Raw genomic sequence first — 15,871 nt, 5'->3', positions numbered from 1 at the left:
TACAGACCGGAGTCACCTCATAAAGCTTACCCTCCACTTTGCAGTTGGGAAGCTATGGGGGCTTGAACTTGGGTTCTTTGGCATGATATTGTGCAAGCCAACATATTTTATCCTGGTATTTTTCTATCAATTCCCAAGTGTGTGGAAGACACTGATTCTCTGCACTTGATGGCATGGTTTCCTGGCCAACTGCTTTATGACCAAGTAGCAAGAGCTGCCAAGTATCTATCCTAGGACAGGGATAATTCTTTTTATTTATTTTCCCTTTTGTTGCCCTTGTTTAACATTGTTGTGGTTGTTGTTGTTGGATAGGACAGAGAGAAATAGAAGAGAGGAGGGAAGACAGGGAGAGAAAACCAGTTACCTACTTCACTACTTTTGTGAAGTGACTCTCCTGCAGGTGGGGAGCTGGGGGCTCAAACCAGGATTCTTAAGCTGCTCCTTGCACTCTACACCACGTGCGCTTAACCCACTGCGCCACCGCCCGACTCCTGGACAGGGATAATTCTAACCTATATCCCACCCTGCTCTATTGGTACACTTAGCAGGAGACCTCGCTCTGACACCCAATTGCCCGGTTATAAATTCAGTTTTAGGGCTTTTGGGGCTGGCTAATGACAAATCAAACTCAACTTTGTTGCAGCAAAAAGTTATTTATTGGAAGGATATAAAATTTTAGAACAGCCTGGTCATGGGAGACTGGCCTTTCTTCTGTAGGTGTCTTTTTCCCTAAGAGTGGCAGAAAATGTGGCCCAATAGCCTTAGTTTCAGGCTTCGCAGATGTCCTCATTGTTGACAATTTGCAGTCCCGTGGGAGCTGGTTTGGGGCTTGAACTCAGGAGCCCTTAGATGACTAGTTCCACCCCCAACTAATTAATGTCAAAGGATGGAGGCTGGCCACCAGGTCCCAGATGACCCAAACTTGCATGTGGGGCCTTCTAGAACCATGGTACCAAACTTCCAGACATTGAGAGGCTTGTGGTTCCCATAATTCTTGTTAACTTTTTTTATATACCAGAACATTGCTCAGCAATGCCATTTGGTAGTGCCAGGGGTTGAACTTGGAACTTCAAAGCTATTCCCCGGACCCCTCTGGTAAGTCTATTGAGGGTCAGGTTATTAACCCGAGTGGCCACAGGACATAATGCTCCTGAAGTGCCTCTATGGATGGTGCAGCAGCTGCCAGGCTGAGGTATCTTCCAGGAATCCTATGGTCACTTGATTTCCTGCCACCACCCCCATGCAAAGTCTTGTTGGCTTTATCTCTCAAGAGGCAAACTCCTGGTACAAAGCTGACCTGTGTCCTTGGGATTTGGTGGGAGATGTCACAAGACAAGTGGTGGAGGAAGCCAGGCGAGCTGACTGAGCAGGGTAATAGGAAAGCATGGGACAGTTGTGGGAATCTTTCCAGGATGAGTAGAGAAACTTGGTCCAAGGAGGAATTTTGTGGTGGGAGAGGTCTGAGTATGACACAGAAACCTGGGACATTTGGGACCCAGAGGATAAAAGAACTGACCTTGGGGTAGATCTGGAATAATTTTTCTCTTGTTCCTCTGAGGACTTCTCCCCTCTACTCCCATCTACATTAAAGGGATAGAAATGCAGATAAAGTCCTCCCCACTCTTTAACAGTAACTCTAGGTTAGAACCAAGCTCAGCCACACACAGCCTGTAACCACCCTTCCCTTCTCTGGTTCCTGGGCAGGAATGCAGCCTCAGAAATTGTGGGGGTAGAAAAGGGCAGCACTGGGAGTCGGGCGGTAGCGCAGCGGGTTAAGTGCACGTGGCACAAAGCACAAGGACCGGCATGAGGATCCCGGTTTGAGCCCCCAGGGGTTGCTGCGGGGGGGGGGGGGGGGGTCGCTTCACAGGCAGTGAAGCAGGTCTGCAGGTGTCTTTCTCTCCCCCTCTCTGTCTTCTCTCTCCATTTCTCTCTGTCCTATCTAATGATATCAGTAACTACAACAATGAAAAACAAGGGCAACAAAAGGGAAAATAAATATTTAAAAAAAATTTTTTTAAAGGCCTGTACTGGGTTGATCAGAATTGGGAAGTCTGGCCAGGCTAAGAATAGTTCTAATGGCTGAAAGGCTCTGATGTCCTTTGCCTAACCCCTTCCTTGTCTTAGTGAGCTATAATATCTCATCCTGGGACTTTGGTCCCTAGCACACAGCTGAAGACTTTTCAGGGACTGTGTCCCTTTCTACTACAGAATTTGTAGGGACAAATAATAATGGGAGGGATTTGCAAAAGGGAGCTATGTAGACAAGAAGTACCCTGACTCCCAGGGCTGGTTCCTATTATTAGGCCCAACCTCAACCAGGAGGCAAGAACCATGAATTCTTTGCTGCTTATCCTTAGGAGAACTGTGTAGATTCACCCTGGATCTAGGTTTTTCCATCTTTATGCCCAAGGACCCCTAAGCAGGAATCATCTCTGACCTTTCTGAGCCAGGCACCATCCTAGCCATTCCCAGGACAGATTAAATGACACCATACTTGCGGCTGGATAGTCACTTCTCTTTCCAAAAAATACCATGTACACACACACAGTCTACATATTGACAAAGGAAGAGTCAGGCTGGGGGCTTGGACATTACACACCCAGGGGACCCTTGGCGGAGGCAGACAATTTAACAACTGGTCTGAAAGTCAAAAGAGAGAGAGCTAGTTAGTGGGGTGAGCAGCAGTGGGGCAAATGGGCTGTGGGGTTCAGGGACTGGCCAGTGTGCTCAAATCTGGACCCTCCCAACAGCCCTGCCTGATGCCTGTTTCCGGGGACAAGGTTGGTGTGATCTGGCCACCTGTGGGGGTCCTTATGTCACTGAAGTCAGAGAGCGGGGCCAATGAGGCCTCTTATCCTCTCTGAGCATGTTTCCTTTTGTGTAACTTGGGGACACTTGTTATTTGGGTACTGCCTATGAGAGCCCAATTGGAAGGGGTAGGGGGCTGTGTAGTGCCCTAGGAGGACATACCCCTTCAGTGGCAGGTGAAGGGCCAGTACTTAGGCTGCTGTACCCATGAAACTGTGCAGACAGTGCCAAGCCTGTGCCTGGACTTGTGTGCCAAGTCCTTCCTCTGACCTCTAAGTGCCTGGGTCTCAGAGCACAGGGTGGGTGCTTATGCTGGGTGGAAGCTGCTAAGAACCCAAACTGAGCTCAGGGTGCTGCAGGGGTTGGCGGAGTGCTGGGTGGGCATCTGACCCAGGGCAGCCAGGACTCAGACGTACTCTCGGGCGGCAGTTGAGGGTCCTGGCCGATAGGGCTGTGGGCTGCTGTTGGATCTCTCAGGCCGTGAGCAGGAGCAGCAGAGGAAGGAGCCCCCCAGAATGGCTAGACCAGCAGAGGCCCAGCCCACAAACAGAGCTGGGCCGAACTCATACCTGCAAGGCACAGAGGGATGTGATCAGGTATGGCTGCAGCTCAGGCCCACCCACTCACCCTAAGTGTCTCAGAGGATGTGAGGCATTGAGCACAGAGGGAGGGGCGCTTATAAGTCTTCTCAATCTCTCCAGATAGTTGGGGTTAATGCTGATCCACCCCCCATCCACCACCACCACTCCCACACTTGCACACAGACATACCAATAGCATACAGGGTGATGCAGCCTCAGTGAGTCTGCTCTATGCAAATTCCCCCTCTGGCCAGTGGAGGGGGTATGGGAGGGCCCACCACTTCTTATGTGGAGAACCCATCTTTCCCACAGAACCCCAGCCAAGGTTCCTGCTGCCTCTGGAAATGACCTGATGCCTGAAGCTTCCAGCTCTCCACCCTCAGCCCCTGCAGCCAGCCCATCCCTGCTGGAGTGCCCTGGTGCTCTCTACTGTTGCTATTGTGTGAGAGAGCCCAGTTCAGATGCTACCTCCCCTGGTGGCTCTTCCTGACCCCTCTGTGCTCTGTCCTCTTGCACTGACTCACTTCTACCCCTTGGTTGTTGGCTCCATGAGAAATAGCTCAAGGGCAGGCAGTGTGTCCCCAGGACCCAGCAAGGAGGCTGCAGCCTTGGTGCATATTAAAGGCAGAGTACCAGCCTGGCATCCCTAAGCCAAGTTGCTCCTTGAGTGCTGGGTCTTTATGGCCAGAGCTATCAGTTCCAGGGAATAAATACCAGAGGTCTCCTTTTTCTTCCATTTATTTATTTATTTATTTATTTATTTATTTATTTATTTTTGCCTCCAGGGTTAACACTGGGGCTCGGTGCCTGCACTATGAATCCACTGCTCCTAGAGGCCATTTTTCCATTTTTGTTGTGTTTGTTATTGTTTTTACTGTTATTGTTATATAGCTGTTACTGGATAGGACAGAGAAAAATGGAGAGAGAAGGGGAAGAGAAAGATAGTCACCTGCAGACCTGCTTCACCATTTGTGCTCCAGCCGGGATCCTTATGCTGGTCCTTGCCTTTCATGCCATGTGTGCTTAATCTGCTGCGCTAAAGCCCAGCTTCCTTTCTTCCTTCTCCATACTGCTTCCTCCTCCAGGGAGTCCTCTTATCTACCACTGCCCAGAACATCTTTCCTCATACTTTCTCCACCCAGGTCTTAAAAGGTCTGTTGGGATGTCTAGGGCTGAGTCTCAAATACTCATTCTCTGCTCCTTGAAGAAGTGAGAAGGACAGGGTGGTCCAGGACTCTCACAGAGCCTCCTATTTGAGGCCCCATACTTCTTACCTTACAAATCCCAAGGGGCCAGGGGTGTGGGGGGACAGGGACACAACTGGTTAAGCACACATTACAGTGTGCAAGGACTTGGGTTCAAACCCCGGTCCCCATATGCAGGAGGAAAACTTAACCAGTGGTGAAGCAGGGCTGCAGGTGTCTCTGTGTCTCTCTTGCTCTCTATCTCCTCACCCCTTCTCAATTTCTCTGTCTCTATCCAATAAATTAATTAAAAAACAAAGCAAATTCCAACCATTCTAAATATCTCTGAACTTACCTTTCACAGCTATGCCCTGACTCCACATCCCCTGTTCTAGGTCTGTGCTGCTGTACTGGTCTTGCTGTCTCTCAAGAAGCATCAAAAAAAAAAAAAAGTTTTTGTTTTGTTTTGCTTTAATTTTATTTGACAGGACAGAGAAATTGAGAGGGGGCCAGGGGTAGATAGCATAATGGTTATGCAAAGAGACTCATGCTTGAGGCTTCAAAGTCCCAGGTTCAGTCCCACATACCACCATAAGCCAGAGCTGAACAGTGCTCTGGTAAAAAAAAATATATATATATATTGAGAGGGAGGGGTGTTAGAGAGAAAGACATCTGCAGACCTGCTTCATTGCTCAAGAAGCATCCTCCCTGCAGGAGTGGAGTGAAGGCTTGAACCTGGATCCTTGTGCATGATGATGTATGTGCTGAACCTTGTGTGCCACCACCCAGCCCCCTCTGGTCTTACTCTCTAATAATGACCATCACCACACAGTACACTATAGCTGGAAGCAGGGCCGGCTGCTTCCACCTAGGATGGAGAACAAAATCTTCCTGTGGCTCTAAGAGCAGAATCTGCCCTGCTTACTGCTCAGACCTTATCTCCCAGCCCCAAGTAGCTGCCACCTCCCTCAGGAATAACAGCAGGCTTCTGAATGTGCCCAACTTTCCAGCCCTGGCACTGTGCTGGCCCCTCCCAGTAGCAGCATTATCTCACTACACCCCCTCAAGTACACAAGAGCCAGACTCAGAGTGGTCCAGGAGGTGGCGCAGTGATAAAGCTTTGGACTCTCAAGCATGAGGTCCTGAGTTCAATCCCCAGCAGCACATGTGCCAGAGTAATGTCTGGTTCTTTCTCTCTCCTCCTATCTTCCTCATTAATAAATAAATAAAATCTTTAAAAAAAAAAAGAGAGAGAGAGAGAGAGCCAGACTCAGGATCTAGCTTTGTTGTCAGGGAAGTAGTCAGACATAGAAAGATTGAAAATCTTGGGGGCTGGGTTAATGCACAGATTACCATGCACAGGGACCTGGGTTCAAACCCCTCACTCCCCACCTGCAGGGGGCACACTTCATAAGTGGTCAAGCAGGTCTTCAGGTGTCTATCTCTTCTACTCTATCTCTCCTTCCTCAATTTCTCTCTTGTCTTATCAAATAAAATAGAAAAAGGGGGGATGGAGGCCCGCAGTGGTGCACCTGATTAAACACACATATTATCATGTGCAAGGATCCCAGTTCAAACCTCCACCCCTGCCCCTCTGCAGGGGGTAATGCTTTACAAGCTGTGAAATAGGTCTGCAAGTCTCTTTCTCTTTCTCTCTCTACCAGAGCACTTCTCAGCTCTGGCTTATAGCGGTGCAGGGGATTGAACCTGGGACTTTAAAGCCTCAGGTATGAGAGTCTTTTTGCATAGCCATTATGCTATCCACCCCCCCCTTCTTATTCCCTATCTCCCTTCCCCTCTCAATGTCTCTGTCCTGTCAAAAAAAAAAAAAAAGAGAGAGAGAGAGAGAGAGAGGCCAGGTAGTGGCGCACCTGGATGAGTACAGACATTACAGTGAGCAAGAACCCAGGTTCAAGCCCCTAGTTCCCTACATGCAGGGGGAAAGCCTCAAAAGTGGTGAAGCAGGGTGGCAGGTGTCTGTCTTTCTTCCTCTCTATCTCCTTGTCCCCTCTCAATTTCTGTCTCTATCAAATAATAAGTAAATAATTTTAAAAGAGTGAAAAATTAAAAAGAAAGTTGTGGGTGGGGGTATGACTGCCAGGAACAGTGGATTCGTTGTGTTAAGCCCCAGCAATAACACTGGTGGCAAAATATATATATATATATTAGCATATCTGCCCATCCCACAGCCAGCACACGGAGCTGGGATTTAGACCTGGAGTCAAAGCACTTAGCTCCCAGGAGTGCTCTCCACTTTAGCTTCCTGCCCCTCCAGAAGGCTCAGCCACATTCCCACCTGGCTCCAGCATGTATCTTGGTGGGAGCACCTGGGACCCCATTCCCCATCTCTTCCCAAATGCCATGCTGGCAAAAGTGAGTGAACCCAGAGGAGGCAGAGCAGAGGCCCTGACACATGCACAAGCCACATCCTGACACTCACCTGGCATTGACTGGTGTGCTGGGGTTGAAGAATTCCTGGGTCACCAGGGTGGCATACCATGACACAGCTGTCAAAGTGCAGAGGCCTAGAGATGAGGGGTTGTGTGTGTTGATCAGCAGTTCTCTGGGGCTACCAGCCATGGCTGAGCAGTGGAGAAGCAGCCCGAATGTGCACTCACCTGCCAGGAGAAAGAGGATGCCTCCGGAGATGGCGACACGGCCCTTGGCGATGGGGTTGCTGTCTCCAACCCGTGTGCACTTCATGCCCACAACACTGAGGACCATGGCCACGAAGCCCAGGAGTACCGCCACCACCATCAGTGCTCGTGCAGACTGGATGTGACCTGTGTGGTGAGAGGGCCAAGGGGGTGGGTGGCAGGAGAATTGGGGGCAGAGTGCTATGGGTGGTGGGAGACCTGAGTGGAATGTGAGCTCAGTGACTCTCAAGGATGCAGGTGGGCTTCATGGTCAACCTCACCCTTCACTCTTCCACAGACTATTCCAGGTTTGGTGGCGACATAGACAGATTTCTCAAGTTTACTGCATTCTGGCTGGGGGGCTCTTTTTGGGCCTTACACCTCTCTGTCTCTCTCTCACTTTCTCTCCCTCCTTCCCTCCCGCCTTTCTCCTCTTCTCTCTCTGTCTCTCTCCATTTCTTTTTTCTCATATTTTTTATTCATTTATTGGGTAGAGACGGAGAGGAATTGAGAGGAAAAGAGGAGATAAAGATAAAAAGAAGGGTCCAGGTGGTGGTGCACTGGTTAAATGCATACATTAAGGTGCTCAAGGACCCAGGTTCAAGCCCCTGGTCCCCACCTGCCGGGGAAAGCTTCACTAGTAGTGAAGCAGGTCTGTAGTTGTCTCTATGTCTCCTCTCCCTCTCTCCCTCCTCATCCCCTCTCAATTTATCTCTATCAAATAAATAAAATAATAAATAATTTTTAAAAAACTACTTGGTTAAGCATACACATTCAGTTCACAAGGACCTAGGTTCAAGCCCCTGGTCTCTACTTGTAAGAGGAAAGCTTCATGAGTGGTGAAGCAGGGCTGCAGGTGCCTCTCTTTCTCTTTCCCTCTCTACCTCCCCCTCCCCTTTCAGTTTTTCTCTCTCTATTCAATAATAAATAAATAAATAGAGATTTAAAAATATAGAGGGAGACACCTACAGGTCTGCTTCACCACTTCTGAAGATCCTCGTTCGGGTGGAGACTAGGGACTTGAACCCAGGTCTTTGCAGGCTGTAAGATGTGCACTCAACCAAGTTCTCCACCACCCAGTCCCTATATGTATATATTTTAATTATCTTTATTTATTCATTGGATAGAAACAGCCAGAAATCAAGAGGGAAGGGAGAGATAGCGAGAGTGAAAGATACCTGCAGCACTGCTTCACCACTTACAAGGCTTTCCCCCTGCATGTAGACCTGGAACTTCAACCCAGGTCCTTGCACATTGTAACATGTGTGCTTAGCCAGGTACATCACTACCTGCCCCCCAACCCCTATATTTATTTCTTTATTAAGTTTGGATAGAGACAGATGTTGAGAGGGTAGGATGTGAAGAGAGGGAGGGAGAGAGACACTTGTAACACTGCTTCATTGCTGATGAAGCTTCCCCCCTGCAGGTGGAGACTGGGGACTTGAACCTGGGTCATTATGCACCATAATGTGTGCACTCAAGTAAGTGCACTGCCAATGGCCCCTCCACCAGATGGATGATAACTTAAACAGATGGAGACAGCTCCTTCTGGGACCATTCAGATTGACAGGAGGGAAAGCTAAGGGTTGTGCCAGAGAGAGCGAGCTTACTGGTTTAGGTACATGCTTTGCCATGTGTACTTTACAGTCCAAGTTTGAGCCTTGGTACCACAGAGGAAGCAGTGCTGTAGTATCCATCTGATGAAAAGGTGACCTGACAGGGATGAAACTGTGCATGCACAAGGTTCCAGCCCTGATAGATAGGATAGATAGATGATAGATAGATAGATAGATAGATAGATAGATAGATAGATGATATATAAATAGTTATCACACAGTGTCTAGAGAGTTGAATTAAAAACACAAGGTCCTGGGAGTTGGGCAGTAATGCAGCGGGTTAAGAGCAGGTGGCACAAAGCACAAGGACCGGCATAAGGATCCCAGTTCGAGCCCCCAGCTCCCCACCTGCAGGGGAGTCGCTTCACAAGCTGTGAAGCAGGTCTGCAGGTGTCTAACTTTCCCCCTCTCTGTCTTCCCCTCCTCTCTCCATTTCTCTGTCCTATCCAACAACGATGACATCAAGAACAACAACAATAATAACTACAACAATAAAATAACAGGGGCAACAAATGGGAATAAACAAACAAATATATAAAAAAAACACAAGGTCCTGAGTTTGATTTTTCTTAATTTTTTTATATGTATTTATTTTCCCTTTTGTTGCCATTGTTGGTTTTTATTGTTGTTGTAGTTATTGTTGTTGTTATTGATGTTGGCGTTGTTAGATAGGACAGAGAGAAAGGGAGAGAGGAGAGGAAGAGAAAGATAGACACCTTCAGAACCTGCTTCACCGCTTGTGAAGCGACTCCCTTGCAGGTGGGAACCAGGGCTCGAACCGGGATTTTACACCAGTTCTTGCACTTGGCACCACATGTACTGCTACCACCTGACTCCCCTGAGTTTGATTTCTAACACCACATGTGCTAGAGTGATGCCCTGGTTTTCTTTCTCTTCTTATGTGAATAAGCAGGTTATTTGCTTGTTTGTTTGTTTGCCACCAGTACTATTGCTCAGGCTCAGTGCCTGCATGATGACTCACTCCACTGTTCCTGGTGGTCATTTTTTTTCCCCTTTTCTTTCTCCTTCATAGAGGTAAGAGGGAGAGGGAGAGAAAGGAGAGGCACTTGGGCACTGCTCCACCACTCATGAAGCATTCCCCCCTGCAGGTGGGGACTGAGGGTTTTAACTTGGGTATTTTTTTAAATTTAATTTTATTTACTTTGATAGGACAGAGAGAAATTGAATAGGGAGGGGGGTGCAGAGGGAGAGACACCTGCAACATGGCTTCACCACTTGTGAAGCTTACCCTCTGCAGGTGGGGAGCCAGGGCTCAAACCTGGGTTCTTGTGCACTGCGATATGTGCTCTCAACCAGGTGAGCCACAGCCCCGCTCATTAACTTGGGTATTTGAAGACAGTAGCATACATATGTACTCCACCAGGTATGCCACCACCCAGCCTCATAAATAGATCTTGAAAAAAGAAGTTTGGGGGACCTGGAGGGACTGGAGAAACAGCTCAACCTGTATACCTGAGGTTCTGGATTGATCTCTAGCACTGAGTACACCAGAGTGGTGCTCTGGCTTATATTTCCTCCTCCTGTCTCGTGAATCTCTTTTCTTCCCTCCATGGATATTGCTGGGGCTCGATGCTTACACTATGAATACACTACTCCTGGAAGCCATTTTTTTCCCTTTTGCTGCCCTTGTTGTTTATTGTTGTTGTTGTTATTGCTGTCGTTGGATAGAATAGAAAGAAATGGAGAGAGGAGGGGAAGACAGAGGGGGAGAGAAAGATAGACACCTGCAGACCTACTTCACTACTTGTGAATTGACCCCCCTACAGGTGGGGAGCCGGGGACTCAGACCTTAACGCTGGTCCTTGCGCTTTGCCCCATGTGCGCTTAATCTGCTGTGCTACCTCCCCCGCCCCCATGAATCTTTCTTTTTTAATTTATTCATGAGAAAGATAGGAAGGGAGAGAGAAAAAAACAGACATCACTCTGGTGCATGTGCTGCTGGGGACTGAATTCAGAACCTCATGGTTGAGAGGGGCTAATCTAATGCTAAAAAAATAAGAAGAAAGAGGAAGAAAGATAGGAAGGGAGGAAGGAAGAAGAAAAGGTAAAGGAAAAAGAGTGGAGAGTTGAGCACACCTGGGCTCAGCCCCAGTTGGCTTGTGGGTAGGGATGCTACCTTGCCCACAGCCACTCTAACTTGAATCACCTTCCCTCCTCTGGGGGACTGAAAGTGGGACCTTGGAGCCTCAGGCATGAAAACCTTTTGCATAATCACTATGCTGTTGCCTTGACCTTGGAGGAGAGCCTTAACCAAGCCTTCTGTTCTCAGCCCTCTGCATCTGAGCCTGTCATAGTCCTGTAGAAGTCACTGTGCTCCCTCTTCAGCAGATGAGGACAGCAGACACAGAGTGAGGGACTTACTCCCTCAAGGTTACAGCAGCAGATTGATGTCTGGAACCCAGAGCCCTACCCGATGTGGGGTGCTGGGCTGCTCTGGGTAGAGGGCTGACCACTGAGGGCTCCGTATGCAGCCCTCCTCCTTCCCACAGCCCCCACACCACACCCCAAGCTGTTAAGAAGCCTACCGTCTAGGGCAAGGAGCGAGTCATAGAGCTTGCATTGCACCTGGCCTGTGCTCTGGGAGGCGCAGGACATCCAGAGCCCCTCGTAGAGGCCCACAGCCGTGATGATGGCATCACCTGCGTAGGAGGACTGCTTCCACTGCGGCAAGGTTGTGCTGGCGATGATGCCTACCCAGCCACCCAAGGCCAGGAAGTAGCCCAGGAGCTGGAGGCCTGAGTTGGCCATGGCCCAGGGGAGGGGCTGGGGATCCGGGCTCAGGGCTGAACCAATGTCCCTGGAGGGCCCAGGGTCATGGCCAGGTGAGAGGAATAGATTGGTGAGGGAGGGTGGGTAAGCCACAGCCAGTGGTCAGAGGCTGAGAAAGAGGTGGCAGCGGTGAGAGCAGCAGCAAAGGCAGTGAGTGACTGGGGCTCCAGAATGCAGGGGGAGGGCCAGGGGCTGGAAAGGCCAGGGGCCCGCCCACAGTAGCTGCCTAAGCTAGGGCAGGGTCCCCAGCAAATCTCTTGCCCAGCCTCCTGGCGGTGGGAGGCGGGGCCCTCCCAGATGGGTGCCTTGCCGACCTGCCTGCTAGGGTTAGAAAAGGAACAAGGAACAAGCTGGGACCAATGATCCTGCTTTACCCTCAGGGCTTCTTCACCCCCAAGGGACCCCCTTCTGCAGCTTGGTTCAAATGTCCTAAAATTCTAATTCTTGGGGCTGGGTAGTGACACAACTGGAACTGGTTGAGTGCACACATTCCCAAGTGCAAGGACTGGAATCAAGCCCCAGGTCTCCCATCTGAAGGGAAAAGCTTCATGAGCAGTGAAGCAGTGCTGCATGTATCTCTCTTGCTCCCTGTATCTCTCCCTTCCATACTGATTTATGTCTGTCTTTATGCAATAAGTAATTATATAAGTATATATGACACTTAGGGGCTAGGAGATAACTCTCCTGGGGAGCACACATTTTACTATATGCTTAAGGATCTGGGTTTGAGTCCCTATCCATCATATGGAAACTACAGTGCTGTGTTCTCTGGCTTTCACTCCCCCTCCATCTTAAATAAAAAAAAAAAAATAATAGGTGCAGTGAGGCCCTGGAGAGGAAGAGACCAAGAAGAGGAGAGGAAAGGAGGGGGAGGGGAAGAGAGAGAGAAAGAGAATGGGAGAGGGAAAAGGAGAGGAAAAGAGAGGGGTGGGTGGGTGGTAGTGTACCTGGTTGAGTGCACATGTTACAATGTGCAAGGACCCAGGTTTGAGCCTCCAGTCCCCACCTGCAGGGGGAAAGCTGCAGGTGTCTCTCTGTCTCTCTTCCTATCTCTCGCCTCCTTCCCTCTTGACTTCTGGCTGTCTCTATCCAATAAATAAAAAATAATTTTAAAAAAGAGGAGAGAAAGGAAATAGAAAGAAAGAAAAATAGAAGAGATTCGACCTGGAACTGTGCACTGAGAGAATCTGAGATGCAAGGTGGCAGAAGAGGAACCCCCTTGAGTTGAGGGAGCTATCTGCCAGCCACCCAGGAACCAGTCAGGGAGGGAGGAGAGAGAGAGCAGGACCTGGCATCAGCCTGGAGAGAGGCAGACTGTTTACCTCTCTAATCCTCTTGCTGGCTGGCTGAGCTGCTCCTGCTGGGACCTGAGGCACGGGGCTCTGGCCCCCAGTTCCAGAACAGCCTGGCAGGGAGCAGTGCCCTTTACACATTCCTGGGGTTCAGACTGCCCACTGCAGGTGCCCTCACTGCTCTCTCCCATCCAAGCACAGCCCTCAGGAGAGGGGAATGTTTAACTCCCAGCCTCATTAGCAATCCCCTCACGTTCAGACGGGTCCTATGGGTTTGTCTGGCTGTGGGTGCAGAGGGAATGTCACAACCCTGCTCCCACTCTCCCAGCCCCCCGGCCACCCCCCTCCAGTCCCAGTGGCCCATCCACCTTTGCTGGACTGCATGTGGAGGGGGGCAAGGGCCTTCTGCCTGCCCAGCCAGCTCCCTCCCTCTCAGTCCCCTTTGCATGGCCAAGTCCCCAGCCTGTTCCCTCACATTCTTTACGTGGCTATGCAAATGAAAGGGTGCCAGGCACTGCACAGACAATGGCTGCCCTGTGTGCCCATCTGAGGCGTGGGCTGCTGGTATGGCCTGCAGCTCCTTCCTCAGACCCCAGGGGTGTCCTCTGCAGGGTCAGGAGTGGGTGCTGACTGACTTAAGGTTCTGAACACTGGGTTCCCCTGTGGTCCTCTGTGCTGAGGTCCAGAGCCACGTGCATCTGAATACACACAGACTTGCTTCCTTGCACAGCCTGAGCGCCCCCCCCCCCAAACAAGGGGGGCCTAGAATGCTGGATAACATTCAGCTCCTTCTTGGGACACAGACAACCCCAAGTCCATACTGGAAAGTGGAGGGCCTCCTGAAAACACAGTGATCACTCTTTCAGTTTTTAAAAAAATATGAGAGGGAAGGGGAGTATAAAAAGGCAAAGTGGTCCAGGAGGTGGCACAGTGAATAAAGCATTAGACTCTCAAATGTGTGGTCCTGAGTTCAATTCTCCAGCAGCACAAGTACCAGCGTGATGTTTAGTTCTTTCTCTCTCCTATTTTTATCATAAATAAATAAGTAAAAATTCTTTATGAAAAGGAGAGACCAACCCGCAACACTGTTCCTCTGCTCATGAAATCTTGCCCCTGCAGGTGGGGTGCAGGGACTTGAATCCAGGTCCTTGCACATAGTAATGTGTGAGCTCAACCAGGTGCACCACCCCCAGCCCTTAAATTTTTTCCCACTTTTGCTACCAGAGTTATTGCTGGGGTTCTGCTAAATCTGCTGAATCTCACTGCTTCCCCCAAAATAGAATGTGTGAGGTAGAAAGGGAGAGAGAGGGAGTCACGCGCAGCGGGTTAAGCGCAGGTGGCACTAAGTGCAAGGACGTGTAAGTGTGTAAGTATCTCGGTTGGAGCCCCTGGCTCCTCACCTGCAGGGGAGTCGCTTCACAAACAGTGAAGCAGGTCTGCAGGTATCTTTCTCTCCCCATCTCTGTCTTCCCTTCCTCTCTCCATTTCTCTCTGTCCTATCCAACAACGATGACATCAATAACAACAATAGTAACTACAAAAAAAAAAATCCCCTGTGTGGGTGCTCCCATGTGGTGGCCAGGAGCTTAAGCCTGGGTCCTCCTGCTTGGCAGAGTGTGCTTTCTACTGGGTAAGTCTCCTGCCAATCCCCAAATGAGTACTCTTTCTGTGAGTTAACCACGGAGTCCTCAGGGCAGCCCTTCATGGTGAGGAGCCCTCTCACAAAGCACAGGAGGCTGAGAGTTGGTGAGCCACTCCTGTCTCTGTCACTAGGCAGCTCAGAACTGTGCTGTGCTATGTTCTCCTCACATCTGTATCTTTCTCAGGGCACTTCAGGGCAGGGTGTTAACACAGGCTCCCTAGAAGCCATGTTCCCCTCTGAGTAGAGTGTGATGCTGGGCAAACTGATTGCTGTCTCAGGGAGTAGCCAGATGTCCACCCTGTTCCCCAACTATTACCTGCTCTCTGCAGACTGGGCCTTACTCTCTCTCTACAAGGACTTTGAAAGGAGTCTTGCAGCTTCAGGATCTTCAAGGGCATGCAGACAGCGTCACAGACTCTTTAGGCCTGTGCAAGCCCTCCATTGAGGGGTCCAGAGAGGGCAGGTGAGCACTTAGAATCACACAGCAAGACCAGGGAAAGAGTCACCAGATAGGATGACTGCCTTACTATGCACACACCTGGTCCTGGTTCAAATCCTGGTACATGAGAGTGCCATGGTAGCTGGGAATGTTCCAGTGCTTCTTATACTTTTATATTACTTTAATGTTTTAAACGATTTTGTTTATTGGGGGGGCAGGTGGTGGCACACCTGGTTGAGCACACATATTACAGTACACAAGCACCCAAGTTCGAGCCCCGGTCCCCACCTGCAGGGGAAAAAGTTTCACAAGTGGTAAAGCAGGTCTGCAGGTCTCTATATTTTCTAGCCGTCTTCCCCTCTCAATATTTCTCTGTCCTATCTAATAATAAAAAGGCAAAGAAAAGGGGTCCAGGTGGTCCGGGAGGTGGCTCAGTGACTAAAGCATTAGACTCTCAAGCATGAAGTCCTGAGTTCGATCCCTGGCAGCACATGTATCAGAGTGATGTCTGGTTTTTTCTCCCCTCCTATCTTTCTAGTAAGTAAATAAATAATATTAAAAAAAAAAGAAAAAGAAAAGAAAAGAAAAGTGGCCCGGGAGGTAGTGCAGTGGATAAAGCAATGGACTCTCAAGTGTGAGGTCCTGAGTTCAATCCCGGCAGCACATGTACCAGAGAGATGTCTGGTGCTTTCTCTCTCTCCTCTTATCTTTATCATGAAAAAATAAATAAAATCGAGGAGACCATCTGGGAACACAACAAGGCAGGACTAGAACGACTTCAGGAACACACCAAATCACCGGTCTTGATCGATATGGCATTCTGAGCCTTCTGGTCATCTTCCCCTAACACTCCTCTCCCTATAGGAATATGGATCAAAATC

At 49.5% G+C, this 15,871-nt stretch overlaps 1 protein-coding gene across 1 annotated transcript; it reads right to left on the bottom strand.

Annotated features, from left to right (window-relative positions):
* Positions 1-2,497: 2,497 nt before the first annotated feature.
* On the bottom strand, positions 2,498-11,789 carry CLDN19 (claudin 19). Its single transcript, XM_007526100.3, has 5 exons — positions 11,374-11,789; positions 7,194-7,358; positions 7,016-7,100; positions 3,228-3,380; positions 2,498-2,643 (listed from the first exon to the last, which is right to left on the bottom strand). Exons 1-5 carry the CDS (start codon positions 11,594-11,596, stop codon positions 2,595-2,597), a joined length of 675 nt encoding a protein of 224 aa, XP_007526162.1. The 5' UTR covers positions 11,597-11,789; the 3' UTR covers positions 2,498-2,594.
* Between the last annotated feature and the right edge of the window lie 4,082 nt (positions 11,790-15,871).

Source organism: Erinaceus europaeus, chromosome 13 (genome assembly GCF_950295315.1).
Source record: "Erinaceus europaeus chromosome 13, mEriEur2.1, whole genome shotgun sequence".
NCBI lineage: Eukaryota > Metazoa > Chordata > Mammalia > Eulipotyphla > Erinaceidae > Erinaceus > Erinaceus europaeus.
Note: the sequence above shows the minus strand (reverse complement) of the source record. Positions and strands in the feature narration are given on the sequence as shown.

Coding starts and splice junctions, on each gene's coding strand:
- CLDN19 (XM_007526100.3), bottom strand. CDS start 11,596: ATGGCCAACTCAGGCCTCCAGCTCCTGGGCTACTTCCTGGCCTTGGGT. Junction 7,359..11,373: donor CTCGCTCCTTGCCCTAGACG/GTAGGCTTCTTA, acceptor CTCACCACACAG/GTCACATCCAGTCTGCACGA. Junction 2,644..3,227: donor CCCTCAACTGCCGCCCGAGA/GTACGTCTGAGT, acceptor TTTGACTTTCAG/ACCAGTTGTTAAATTGTCTG.